This window comes from Balaenoptera borealis, assembly GCF_965194805.1.
Source record: "Balaenoptera borealis genome assembly, chromosome: 3".
Taxonomy (NCBI): domain Eukaryota; kingdom Metazoa; phylum Chordata; class Mammalia; order Artiodactyla; family Balaenopteridae; genus Balaenoptera; species Balaenoptera borealis.
Window position 1 is genome coordinate 82,879,024 of NC_138866.1, and position 15,138 is coordinate 82,894,161.

General features: G+C 42.2%; 1 protein-coding gene across 9 annotated transcripts in view; it reads right to left on the reverse strand.

Annotated features, from left to right (window-relative positions):
* Positions 1-15,138, reverse strand: part of FSIP1 (fibrous sheath interacting protein 1) — a 218,989-nt gene that overhangs the window by 152,625 nt on the left and 51,226 nt on the right. For all 9 annotated transcript variants that reach the window (XR_014242519.1, XM_082384980.1, XM_082384979.1 and 6 more), the window contains one exon: positions 102-260. Coding sequence is in view for 8 of the 9 variants with exons in the window: in XM_082384980.1 (XP_082241106.1) it covers positions 102-260 (159 nt within the window). In the remaining variant the exon portion in view is untranslated. The remainder of the gene's footprint in view (positions 1-101; positions 261-15,138) is intronic.

Here is a 15,138-nt window from a genome sequence, read left to right on the forward strand (position 1 = left end):
GGAAGAAACCTCTTTAGTTAACAAGCAGATTGTCATATTATGTGAACTAGCTTTAGCACACATAAACCTGAACAGCCTATGGGCTCTTGAGTTAAACATACCTCATCATTCTGATGTTCAGGTCTTGGAGAAGAGCTGGAAATTGTTGGGTAAACAGCAGCAAGTTCTTGGAGTTTTGTATCAATTTCAGCAAGCTGCTGATGCTGGGTGACTGCAGGTGTGTATCCTTCTCCCGGGACCAGCCAGCCAGACTGATCTCCCTAAAAGGAAACAAGGGTCACCAGGTCATTCTTATGTTACATTTTTTTTTCCAAAATATACCTTTCAGACCGCTACATCAGTGCTCCTCACAAAAACAAATAAAAAGCAAAACACAACAAATATAAAAAAAGAACAGAATTAACTTGGGATAGTGCAAGAAAAAAAATTAAATAGTTTAAGGATTCATTATCTGCCAACTCTGCGTAAAGTATCTGCTTACATTTTGTGGGCGTTCTACCCTACGGAATAACTCTCTTAGCCTCACAGTCTGGGTCTCATAACATTCTCATTTCTCCACTCTGAAAAAAGTGGTTTGTGACATGCTGAATAAGGAAGAAATCATGTTTACCCTATAACGGACATGTTATTTTCAAAATTTGTCCCTGAAAAGTAACATAGAGTCGGTTGTTTGGGTTTCATGATCATAACTGGTCATCTAGGGACTTCACTGGTGGTCCCGTGGCTAAGACTCCACACTCCCAATGCAGGGGGCCCGGGTTCGATCTCTGGTCAGGGAACTAGATCCCGCATGCCGCAACTAAAGATCCCGCGTGCCACAACTTAGACCCGATGCAGCCGAATAAATAATATTTGAAAAAAAAACTGGTCATCTAACTCGTTATTGAACTAACATTAGTTCCTTAACAGGTTAAAAGCCATTCATAACATTCATTCAAAAACCTCGTACTGAGTGCCTGCTATGGGGAGGCGTTACACTGGGCACTGGTGATTCAATATGAATCTCACACGTTCCTGCCCTCAGGAGTTCTCAGTCTCTTGACAGCAAAGATTTTAACAAGGTGTGAAAAGTGCTGGTAAACCCAGGGCTCCATGGGCACCAGGGAGGGTCAACTAACCTCTGTTAACAGGAAGGGGCAAGGAGAAAACGTGTTTGGAGAATGCTTCCTAAAGGAAATAATCTTAGTAGCATCTTAGAGAGACAACACAATCGGCTGTGCACTTTAAAACTGGAGCAGGGGGGGAGGAGAGAAGATGGCGGAAGAGTAAGACGCGGAGATCACCTTCCTTCCCACAGATACAGTAGAAATACATCTACACGTGGAACTGCTCCTACAGAACACCCACTGAACACTGGCAGAAAACGTCAGACCTCCCAAAAGGCAAGAAACTCCCCCCGTACTTGGGTAGGGCAAAAGAAAAAAGAAATAACAGAGACAAAAGAATAGGGACGGCACCTGCACCAGTGGGAGGGAGCTGTGAAGGAGGAAAGATTTCCACGCACTAGGAAGCCCCTTCGCGGGCAGAGACTGCGGGTGGCAGAGGGGGGAAGCTTCGGAGCCACGGAGGAGAGCGCAGCCACAGGGGTGTGGAGGGCAAAGCGGAGAGATTCCCGCACTTCCCGCACGGAGGCTCGGCGCTGACCAGCACTCACCAGCCCGAGAGGCTTGTCTGCTCAGCCGCCGGGGCAGGCGGGGCGGGGAGCTGAGGCTCAGGCTTCGGTCGGATCGCAGGGAGAGGACTGGGGTTGGCGGCATGAACACAGCCTGAAGGGGTTAGCGCACCACAGCTGGCTGGGAGGGAGACCGGGAAAAAGTCTGCAGCTGCCGAAGAGGCAAGAGACTTTTTCTTGCCTCTTTGTTTCGCGGCGCGCAAGGAGAGGGGATTCAGAGCGCCGCCTAAACGAACTCCAGAGACTGGCGCGAGCCGCGGCTATCAGCGCGGACCCCAGAGACGGGCGTGAGACGCTGGGGCTGCTGCTGCCGCCTCCAAAAAGCCTGTGTGCAAGCACAGGTCACTCTCCACACCGCCCCTCCCGGGAGCCCGTGCAGCCCGCCACTGCCAGCATCCCGTGATCCAGGGACAACTTCCCCGGGAGAACGCACTGCGCACCTCAGGCTGGTGCAACGACAAGCCGGCCTCTGACGCCGCAGGCTCGCCCCGCCTCCTCTGTACCCCTCCCTCCCCGTGGCCTGGGTGAGCCAGAGCCCCCGAAGCAGCTGCTCCTTTAACCCCGTCCTGTCTGGGCGGGGAACAGACGCCCTCAGGCGACCTACACGCAGAGGCGGGTCCAAATCCAAAGCTGATCCCCAGGAGCTGTGCGAACAGAGACGAGGAGGGGAAATCTCTCCCAGCAGCCTCAGGAGCAGCGGATTAAAGCTCCACAAACAACTTGATGTGCCTGCATCTGTTGAATACCTGAATAGACAACGAATCATCCCAAATTCAGGAGGTGGACTTTGGGAGCAGGATATATTAATTTTTCCCCTTTTCCTTTTTTTGTGAGTGTATATGTATATGCTTCTGGGGGAGATTTTGTCTGTATAGCTTTGCTTTATAATAGCTTTATTTTACTTCACTATATTATAGCCTCTTTCTTTCTTTCTTTCTTTCTATTTTTTCTCCCTTTTACTCTGAGCCGTGTGGACGAAAGGCTCTTGGTGCTTCAGCCAGGCATCAGGGCCGTACCTTGGAGGTGGGAGAGCCAACTTCAGGACACTGGTCCACAAGAGACCTCCCAGCCCCACGTAATACCAAACAGCAAAAATCTCTCAGAGATCTCCATCTCAACATCAAGACCCAGCATCACTCAATGACCAGCAAGCTACAGTGCTGAACACCCTATGCCAAACAACTAGCAAGACAGGAACACAGCCCCATCCATTAGCAGAGAGGCTGCCTAAAACCATAATAAGGCCACAGACACCCCAAAATACACCACCAGACGTGGACGTGCCCACCAGAAAGACAAGATCCAGCCTCATCCACCAGAGCTCAGGCACTAGTTCCCTCCACCAGGAAGCCTACACAACCCACTGAACCAACCTTAGCCACTGGGGACAGATACCAAAAACAACGGGAACTACGAACCTGCAACCTGCGATAAGGAGACCCCAAACACAGTAAGATAAGCAAAATGAGACGACAGAAAAACACACAGCAGATGAAGGAGCAAGGTCAAAATACACTAGACTTAACAAATGAAGAGGAAATAGGTAGCCTACCTGAAAAAGAATTCAGAATAATGATAGTAAGGATGATCCAAAATCTTGGAAATAGAATAGACAAAATGCAAGAAACATTTAACAAGGACGTAGAAGAACTAAAGAGGAACCAAGCAATGATGAAAAACACAATAAATGAAATTAAAAATACTCTAGATGGGATCAATAGCAGAATAACTGAGGCAGAAGAAAGGATAAGTGATCTGGAAGATAAAATGGTGGAAATAACTACTGCAGAGCAGGATAAAGAAAAAAGAATGAAAAGAACTGAGGACAGTCTCAGAGACCTCTGGGACAACATTAAACGCACCAACATTCGAATTATAGGGGTCCCAGAAGAAGAAGAGAAAAAGAAAGGGACTGAGAAAATATTTGAAGAGATTATAGTTGAAAACTTCCCTAATATGGGAAAGGAAATAGTTAATCAAGTCCTGGAAGCACAGAGAGTCCCATACAGGATAAACCCAAGGAGAAACACACCAAGACACATATTAATCAAACTGTCAAAAATTAAATATAAGGAAAACATATTAAAGGCAGCAAGGGAAAAAAAACAAATAACACACAAGGGAATCCCCATAAGGTTAACAGCTGATCTTTCAGCAGAAACTCTGCAAGCCAGAAGGGAGTGGCAGGATATACTTAAAGTCATGAAGGAGAAGAGCCTACAACCAAGATTACTCTACCCAGCAAGGATCTCATTCATATGTGATGGAGAAATTAAAACCTTTACAGACAAGCAAAAGCTGAGAGAGTTCAGCACCACCAAACCAGCTTTACAACAAATGCTAAAGGAACTTCTCTAGGCAAGAAACACAAGAGAAGGAAAACACCTACAATAACAAACCCAAAACATTTAAGAAAATGGGAATAGGAACATACATATCGATAATTACCTTAAATGTAAATGGATTAAATGCTCCCACCAAAAGACACAGGCTGGCTGAATGGATACAAAAACAAGACCCATATATATGCTGTCTACAAGAGACCCACTTCAGACCTAGAGACACATACAGACTGAAAGTGAGGGGATGGAAAAAGATATTCCATGCAAATGGACATCAAAAGAAAGCTGGAGTAGCAATTCTCATATCAGACAAAATAGACTTTAAAATAAAGACTATTACAAGAGACAAAGAAGGACACTATATAATGATCAAGGGATCGATCCAAGAGGAAGGTATAACAAATATAGATATATATGCACCCAACATAGGAGCACCTCAATACATAAGGCAAATACTAACAGCCATAAAAGGGGAAATCGACAGCAACACAATCATAGTAGGGGACTTTAACACCCCACTCTCACCAATGGACAGATCATCCAAAATGAAAATAAATAAGGAAACACAAGCTTTAAATGATACATTAAACAAGATGGACTTAATTGATATTTATAGGACATTCCACCCAAAAACAACAGAATACACATTTTTCTCAAGTGCTCATGGAACATTCTCCAGGATAGATCATATCTTGGGTCACAAATCAAGCCTTGGTAAATTTAAGAAAATTGAAATAGTATCAAGTATCTTTTCCGACCACAACGCTATGAGACTAGATATCAATTACAGGAAAAGATCTGTAAAAAATACAAACACATGGAGGCTACACAATACACTACTTAATAACGAAGTGATCACTGAAGAAATCAAAGGGGAAATCAAAAAAAACCTAGAAACAAATGACAATGGAGATACGACGACCCAAAACCTATGGGACGCAGCAAAAGCAGTGCTAAGAGGGAAGTTTATAGCAATGCAAGCCTACCTCAAGAAACAGGAAACATCTCGAATAAACAACCTAACCTTGCACCTAAAGCAATTAGAGAAAGAAGAACAAAAAAACCCCAAAGCTAGCAGAAGGAAAGAAATTATAAAGATCAGGTCAGAAATAAATGAAAAAGAAATGAAGGAAACAATAGCAAAAATCAATGAAACTAAAAGCTGGTTCTTTGAGAAGATAAACAAAATTGATAAACCATTAGCCAGACTCATCAAGAGAAAAAGGGAGAAGACTCACATCAATAGAATTAGAAATGAAAAAGGAGAAGTAACCACTGACACTGCAGAAATACAAAAGATAATGAGAGATTACTACAAGCAACTCTATGCCAATAAAATGGACAACCTGGAAGAAATGGACAGATTCTTAGAAATGCACAAACTGCCGAGACTGAACCAGGAAGAAATAGAAAATATGAACAGACCAATCACAAGCACTGAAATTGAAACTGTGATTAAAAACCTTCCAACAAACAAAAGCCCAGGACCAGATGGCTTCACAGGTGAATTCTATCAAACATTTAGAGAAGAGCTAACACCTATCCTTCTCAAACTCTTCCAAAATATTGCAGAGGGAGGAACACTCCCAAACTCATTCTACGAGGCCACCATCACCCTGATACCAAAACCAGACAAAGATGTCACAAAGAAAGAAAACTACAGGCCAATATCACTGATGAACATAGATGCAAAAATCCTCAACAAAATACTCGCAAACAGAATCCAACAGCACATTAAAAGGATCATACACCATGATCAAGTGGGGTTTATCCCAGGGATGCAAGGATTCTTCAATATACGCAAATCAATCAATGTGATACACCATATTAACAAATTGAAGGAGAAAAACCATATGATCATCTCAATAGATGCAGAGAAAGCTTTTGACAAAATTCAACACCCATTTATGATAAAAGCCCTGCAGAAAGTAGGCATAGAGGGAACTTTCCTTAACATAATAAAGGCCATATATGACAAACCCACAGCCAACATTGTCCTCAATGGTGAAAAACTGAAACCACTTCCACTAAGATCAGGAACAAGACAAGGTTGCCCACTCTCACCACTATTATTCAACATAGTTTTGGAAGTGTTAGCCACAGCAATCAGAGAAGACAAAGAAATAAAAGGAATCCAAATCGGAAAAGAAGTAAAGCTGTCACTATGTGCAGATGACATGATACTATACATAGAGAATCCTAAAGATGCTACCAGAAAACTCCTAGAGCTAATCAATGAATTTGGTAAAGTAGCAGGATACAAAATTAATGCACAGAAATCTCTTGCATTTCTATACAATAATGACGAAAAATCTGAAAGTGAAATTAAGAAAACACTCCCGTTTACCATTGCAACAAAAAGAATAAAATATCTAGGAATAAACCTACCTAAGGAGACAAAAGACCTGTATGCAGAAAATTATAAGACACTGATGAAAGAAATTAAAGATGATACAAATAGATGGAGAGATATACCACGTTCCTGGATTGGAAGAATCAACATTGTGAAAATGACTCTACTACCCAAAGCAATCTACAGATTCAATGCAATCCCTATCAAACTACCACTGGCATTTTTCACAGAACTAGAACAAAAAATTTCACAATTTGTATGGAAACACAAAAGACCCCGAATAGCCAAAGCAATCTTGAGAACGAAAAATGGAGCTGGGGAAATCAGGCTCCCTGACTTCAGACTATATTACAAAGCTTCAGTAATCAAGACAGTTTGGTACTGGCACAAAAACAGAAATATAGATCAATGGAACAGGATAGAAAGCCCAGAGATAAACCCACACACATATGGTCACCTTATCTTTGATAAAGGAGGCAAGCATATACAGTGGAGAAAAGACAGCCTCTTCAATAAGTGGTGCTGGGAAAACTGGAGAGGTACATGTAAAAGTATGAAATTAGAACACTCCCTGACACCATACACAAAAATAAACTCAAAATGGATTAAAGACCTAAGTGTAAGGGCAGACACTATCAAACTCTTAGAGGAAAACATAGGCAGAACACTCTATGACATACATCACAGCAAGATTCTTTTTGACCCAGCTCCCAGAGAAATGGAAATAAGAACACAAATAAACAAATGGGACCTAATGAAACTTAAAAGCTTTTGCGCAGCAAAGGAAACCATAAACAAGACCAAAAGACAACCCTCAGAATGGGAGAAAATATTTGCAAATGAAGCAACTGACAAAGGATTAATCTCCAAGATTTACAAGCAGCTCATGCAGCTCAATAACAAAAAAAACGAACAACCCAATCCAAAAATGGGCAGAAGACCTAAATAGACATTTCTCCAAAGAAGATATACAGATGGCCTACAGACACATGAAAGAATGCTCAACATCATTAATCATTAGAGAAATGCAAATCAAAACTACAATGAGATATCATCTCACACCGGTCAGAATGGCCATCATCAAAAAATCTAGAAACAATAAATGCTGGAGAGGGTGTGGAGGAAAGGGAACACTCTTGCACTGTTGGTGGGAATGTAAATTGATACAGCCACTATGGAGAACAGTATGGAGGTTCCTTAAAAAACTACAAATAGAACTACCATACGACCCAGCAATCCCACTACTGGGCATATACCCTGAGAAAACCATAGGTCAAAAAGAGTCATGTACCACAATGTTCATTGCAGCTCTATTTACAATAGCCAGGACATGGAAGCAACCTAAATGTCCATCGACAGATGAATGGATAAAGAAGATGTGGCACATATATACAATGGAATATTACTCAGCCATAAAAAGAAATGAAATGGAGGTATTCGTAATGAGGTGGATGGAGTTAGAGTCTGTCATACAGAGTGAAGTAAGTGAGAAAGAGAAAAACAAATACAGTATGCTAACACATATATACGGAATCTAAGGGAAAAAAAAAAAAGGCCATGAAGAACCTAGTGGCAAGATGGGAATAAAGACACAGACCTACTAGAGAATGGACTTGAGGATATGGGGAGGGGGTGGGGTGAGATGTGACAGGGTAAGAGAGTGTCATGGACATATATACACTACCAAATGTAAAATAGCTAGTGGGAAGCAGCCGCATAGCACAGGAAGATCAGCTCGGTGCTTTGTGACCACCTAGAGGGGTGGGATGGGGAGGGTGGGAGGGAGGGAGATGCAAGAGGGAAGAGAAATGGGAACATATTGTATATGTATAACTGATTCACTTTGTTATAAAGCAGAAGCTAACACACCATTGTAAGGCAATTATACTTCAATAAAGATGTTTAAAAAAAATAATAAATAAATAAAAAAACTGGAGCAGGTAAGGGTGAGACTGGAGGCAGAAAATCCAGTTAAAAAGCAAAAGCCGTAGCCTACAAGAAAAGTGATGAGTGCCTGAACTCGGAATGTTTCCTGGGAATGAAGCACACAGGACCAATTCCAGAGATACTTAGGAAGCAGAGTTTACAGAATCTGGAGACAATTTGATGGAAGAATGAAGGGAGGAGTAAGGATCAAGGATAAAAACCAAATTCCTGATTTTATCAGCTAGGGGGATGGTGGTCATAAGGACCAAACTAGGGAATACCAGAGACGTGCTAGGTTTGAGGAGGAAAATGATGATGATGAATTCTGTTTGGGGCCTTCTGATATTCACAGATGTCCCTAGGACATCCACATATTATGTTAGGTAGTTAAATATGTTTGTCTGAAGTTCAAGATAGAGACCTGGATTGGAAATAAGTATTTTGGACTCACCCATAATTCTATAATGGTTCAAACCCTTAGACCATGGGAATGGGTGAGGTCACAAAGGGAAGCATGTAGCACAAGGACAGAAGAATCATGAAGAACACTAAGAATAAAGGGGCAGATGGAGGGCAACACACACTTTGGTTTCATGACTCTAATACCAGGGATCAAACCCTAAGTGGTAACCAGAAGAAGTACATGCAAAAACTTATGCAGAAAGACTTACACTGTCTCTTCCTGGCCCCAACATCCCATCTCCCTTTCTGCTTCAGTGAAACCAAATACTGCATGAGTCTCTCTAGGGAACAGGTACCCACCAGACACTCCTTCTCCCTACCCACTGGCATCAAGAAGACAAGCAAATGACCTAGATTCAGCCAATCAGAAGGGAACACCCTGGACTTTGACTCTTGAGGGAGAGAGGGGGAGAGAGAGAGAGAGAGAGAGAGAGAGAGAGATTCAAAGATGCAGGGAAAGTGGGGAAGTGATTAATGGTGACAGCAGTAGCAGTGAGGATCCAGTGTTGATAGCAGTGAAGGTGGCAGCAGTGATCATTATCGGGGGTGTCTGGTGGCCTCGGTGCAGCCCCGAACCAGACTGATTCTCAGGAGTTTCTAGGGCCATTTTTCTGCCTACCTTGATATCTGCCTGGTTTACAAGCCTGGTCCTCCGAACTTCCCACTGTGTCTGTGAGCTACTCAAGTCTTCCAATAAATTCGTTTTCTGTTTTTTTAACCAAAATCTGCCTCTGTTTCTTGCAACCTAGAACCCTGACTAAAATGTTTTTTGCCATGTTACTTACAAAAAAGAGTAACTGCAAAAAGCCCAAATGTCTGAAAATAGGGAGAAAGTGAGACTATACTATATCCATATAAGGATATGATACAGTAATAAACATTTTAAATATACTTGCAAGTTGGCATATGAAAGTTATATATAATTATTTAAAAAAATACCTAACTACTCACAAATAAGAAACTCTGATTAATTTTCCCTAAATAAAAGTGATATAAATACTGTATGACCTAAAAGAGAAATAAAGAATCAGACAAAAAAAAAAAAAACAACTATGGAATCAATGACTAAATATTGGTTAATAAATTTTAAATTCTTGTTTGAATGGAATTCTTTTTTAATGACACTGGAGGTAAAAGAACATGGCAGATTAAATTCAACAGAAATTTAAATGTTTCATGCTTTATGCTGTTACAGAAGGAAATTATGTGTAACATGTAGTAGATGGTATGTGTGTTTCTGGCTAGATTTGCAATGTGTAGGAGTCTTGTCTCCCTAAGACAGAACCCAGGAAATGCTCTGCACCACCCTGCTTTACAGCTAGGGTTCACACCGGTAATGAGGGTCCACAATCAGACTCACCCATTCAATACTGATTTAGACGTGAGTAATTTAAGATCTGATGCAAAATCCATTTTGTTGGGAAGGGTGACAGTAGAGGCTTCCAGCATTGCGGAGAGCCATTAGTTGCAAGTATGAGTTCCCTACCTAGGAGGAAATCTTTAAAAAATTCTACCTATCCTAGAGAAATTTAAGAGAATATTATATCCATACAGTCAAACATACCACTGTAAGGAACAACCAGCGGGCATGAGTTCTGTGGAATTCAAACAAAATTATCATGTTAGTCATCCTCTTTATGTTGGATCTGTCAGAGACGAAGTGGTGGAGCACTCCATAAAGAAATGGGCACACAGACGCTTGAAAGACTACAGCAAATGTGAAGCGTGGCAAGAAGTTTCGTACAGTTTGAGAAAAACAGTAGATCGGTCCCTTCCTCAAAGTGTTCCTGAATGCTTCCTGCCACATTCACATCTTCCTCCACTAAATCTCTATTCCAACATGTGCCACCACCTATATGGCTTCATAGAATCTCTGTATAAAATCTCCCACATCAGGTAATAAGAAAGGACACTTTCTCCTCAGAGCTTACAGAAAAAACTCTCAGCAAATATTAGTTTAAAAACAATAGTAACTGTAAAAATAACAACAACAACCTCAAAAGAGGGCTGCCTAGCTAAGTAGCAGAATAGAGATGTTTGAAACCCAACTAGGAAAACCGTAAAATGAACTTATATGAGCAAAATGACAAAAAAGATAAAGATTATGAGAAAAACATTTTAAGACCTGGAGGAGAGATCCAGGAGATTCTATACCCACCTATGGGCTGGTACACTGACTGACCTAGTCCTTTTCCAATCTCCTCCTTTCTTGCCTTCCTCTACTACAAAAAAAGAGAAAATGAAACACTTGAATCCCCAGTCTCGCTTGCAGAGCTGTATGAAACAAATGACTACGTGACAGCTTGGCCAGTGAGATGCAGGTGGAAGTCGTGGGGACACCACATCTTCCCAAAGGAAAAGGCAAAACTTCAGAGGAGTCTCTTTTCTCCTTCCCCTTCCCCCTTTCTTTCTGCCTGGAAAATTAACACATTACATACAGATATAGCAGCAATCTTGCACACCTAAAAACAAAACCACACTACAAACATAGGTCAAGAAGATCAAAAGACATTAGCTACTTATACCTGGATTTCTTGTTACTGAAAAAAATAAACTTCTTGCTGAAGTCACTGTTTATAAAGTTTTCTGTTACCTGAAGTCAATCCCATTCCCAACTGATATCCCACTTTATAGGAAGCCCAAAAGGAAAGAAAAAGAGATGATAGAAGGGAAGAAATAAGATAATCTTCTGCACAGAAGAAAGACTTGAACCTTCAGATAAAAAGGGCCTACCTACAAGGTACCATGCAGGAACAAAAATGTTTTTAAAGACACACATAGAATACGTTCTGATAAAATTTGTGAACTAAAAAATAAAGAGAAAATCCTATATGCTTCCAGAAAGAAAGGATTTTGCATCTAGGATTTAGCTACCACCATTTGAAGCTATCATTCAAATGAGGGAAAAATAAATTTTTGAATAGGCAAACACTCAAAAAATTATCTACACACCATCATTATTTCAGGGAAATTTTTTTTTAATTCCAGAAGAATAACTCGGGAAAAATGATTTGTACAAATAAACAATTAGTTGAGCTTAAATACACAGGTAATGACGTGATTTAAAAATTTGGCTACTATTCAGAAAGATTCCTAAAATATAAGAAGCATACTGTTTTTAAAAGGAAAAACTTCTGGGCTTCCCTGGTGGTGCAGTGGTTAGGAATCTGCCTGCCAATGCAAGGGACACAGGTTCGAGCCCTGGTCCAGGAAGATCCCACATGCTGTGGAGCAACTACGCCCGTGCACCACAGCTGCTGAGCCTGCTCTCTAGAGCCCACAAGCCACAACTACTGAGCCCACGTGCCACAACTACTGAAACCCGTGCGCCTAGAGCCCGTGCTCCACAACAAGAGAAGCCACCGCAATGAGAAGCCCATGCACCGCAACAAAGAGTAGCGCCCGCTCACCACAGCTAGAGAAAGCCCACACGCAGCAACAAAGACCCAACACAGCCATAAATAAATAAATAAATAAACAAACAAACAAACAAATAAATAAATTTATTAAATAAATAAAGGGGAAAACTTCTAACATCCTGGAACTAAAATTCTAGGTGATTTCAATACATTCTGGAGGAGAGGAAATGGGAGAAGAGGGAAATAAAAGCATACCAAAGATCCTGTCCTGTTAAGATATAAGATTTTAAATTTTATTTATTTATTTATTTATTTATGGCTGTGTTGGGTCTTCGTTTCTGTGTGAGGGCTTTCTCTAGTTGCGGCAAGCGGGGGCCACTCTTCATCGCGGTGCGCGGGCCTCTCACTGTCGCGGCCTCTCTTGTTGCGGAGCACAGGCTCCAGACGCGCAGGCTCAGCAGCCGTGGCTCACGGGCCTAGTTGCTCCGCGGCATGTGGGATCTTCCCAGACTGGGGCTCGAACCCGTGTCCCCTGCATCGGCAGGCAGACTCTCAACCACTGCGCCACCAGGGGAGCCCAAGATATAAGATTTTAGAGACTAATTAATTATTGAAGAACCTCCAGAGAGGAATGCAGCCCCCTGCCAACACTGATCCTAGGCCAGTGAGACCACTTTAGATTTCTCTCCAGAACTAGGGGGAAACTGAGGTGAAGAGAAATAACTTCCCAAGGTGACAGAACTGAGAAATGATGGATCCTGCGTTCTAGCCTGGGTGACAACAGACTGCCAAAGCCAGCACACACAACCACGCTCTGCTACCACCTGCAGTGTCTGGAGACTCCATTTCTACAGACCACAGTGTCAGCTGTGAATACATAACCTGGAGGAACATATACCAGTACAACACTGGCCTTTCCTGGAGTGGGAATGATGGAGAACTGTTATTTTTTCTCTTTTAATCTGAATTTCTAGCTTCTCTTGACAAACTGGAGGATCCAGGCAGCCCTGGGCGGGATTTCCATGCAGCAGCAGCCACGGACCGGCATGCTCTACCCCACTGGCTACAGATATTGCTGCACATGCTCTGCTTTTTACCCAGAGCAAAAACTACCCTCTGAACCTACATGTCTTAGGCTGGGTTCCCTAGATCTGGAACGTGAGGCAGAGATTCTTGTTTAAGTGACTTAGTGGGGGGATGCTTTCAGGATTAGGGGTGTGAGGGGAGCAGGCTAGGACAAGGGAACAAAGCTAGGCGAGGATGTGGTCTCAGCTGAAGACTGGGTGATCCCTGGGGAATAGGTGGAGGACAAACTGCACGGCACAGCTAATCCCATCTCAAGGTGAGGGGACATGAGGGGAGGCAGGGGCTGCTGTCCTGGGCTGGTCAGCTCCCATCGAGCCCAGGGCAATTCTCCAGGGAAGGAGGCAGCTGTGCACCCTTGGCACAGGGCAGGGGGATGGATGCACACATGTGCCAGGTAAAAGGTATCTGGGCAGGGTGTCAGCAGCATTTACCACATCATCTCTATTAAACATAGGGGAATAAAAACTAGACGACAAGGCTAGAGCTTCAAGGCACACAGGAGAATGTATTTCTTTGTAGAAGTAAGAATATTACAGTAGCCATGTCATGGAAGCAACCTAAATGCCCATCGACAGACGAATGGATAAAGAGGTTGTGGTACATATATACGATGGAATATTACTCAGCCATAAAAAGGAATGAAATTGAGTCATTTGTTGAGACGTGGATGGACCTAGAGACTGTCATACAGAGTGAAGTAAGTCAGAAAGAGAAAAACAAATATCGTATATTAACGCACGTATGTGGAACCTAGAAAAATGGTACAGATGAACCGGTTTGCAGGACAGAAGTTGAGACACAGATGTAGAGAACAAACATATGGACACCAAGGGGGGAAAACCGCGGTGGGGTGGGGATGGTGGTGTGCTGAATTGGGCGATTGGGATTGACATGTATACACTGATGTGTATAAAATTGATGACTAATAAGAACCTGCAGTATAAAAAACAAACAAACAAAAAAAAAAACAACTAATACTAAACTTTTTTGGGGTTATTTGTATGGAAATATGTTAATATAAATGTTTCAGACATTACATGAAATTTCTAAAAATCTTATATGTTCTGATATAATGTTATAAGTCATAATTCTAGTTATTACTTTAAAATGTATATCTCAGAAATAACTTAAATAAATAAATAAGTAAAAAGAGTATAGCTATAAGTTTAGTATGCAAACAAGCACAAACACTGAGCCACTGCACTCCTTATGTGACCTGTCTGGGCCCTATAAATACCCGCAATCGCACCCTGGATTCATGCTTTTCCCCTCCTTAGACTCAGTCTGTGCTCGCCCCACACTCTTCAGGGAACTAGATGCCCAGCGTTACCTGGGCAGGAGCAGGATGGTGCTCTTCAGGATTACTGAAGACTACCCTAAAATATCATGCAACCAGTTTAGGGATAATAAGAAATGTCCAAAATAAAAGGATCCAGAGAAACACAATTCTATGTCATCAATGACCAAGCCCATCACATCACAGGCAGCGGTTATTATTGTGAAAGCCAATTGTAGTCACTCTTATGACACAGGAGAGTCAATAATGAATCGGCAAGAATAAATTGGAAAATTTAGATAAAAATAAATTTGTAAAACGGGATTTTTTAAAGTCAGAAATATTGCTCCATAATTTGAAAAATTACTATAAATTTAGGCTAATGGGTCAATAACATAATTAAAGAAATAAAAATTAAGAAGTGTAGAGGGCTTCCCTGGTGGCGCAGTGGTTGAGAATCTGCCTGCCAGTGCAGGGGACGCGGGTTCGAGCCCTGGTCTGGGAAGATCCCACATGCCGCGGAGCGACTAGGCCCGTGAGCCACAACTGCTGAGCCTGCGCGTCTGGAGCCTGTGCTCCGCAACAAGAGAGGCTGCGATAGTGAGAGGCCCGCGCACCGCGATGAAGAGTGGCCCCCGCTTGCCACAACTGGAGAGAGCCCT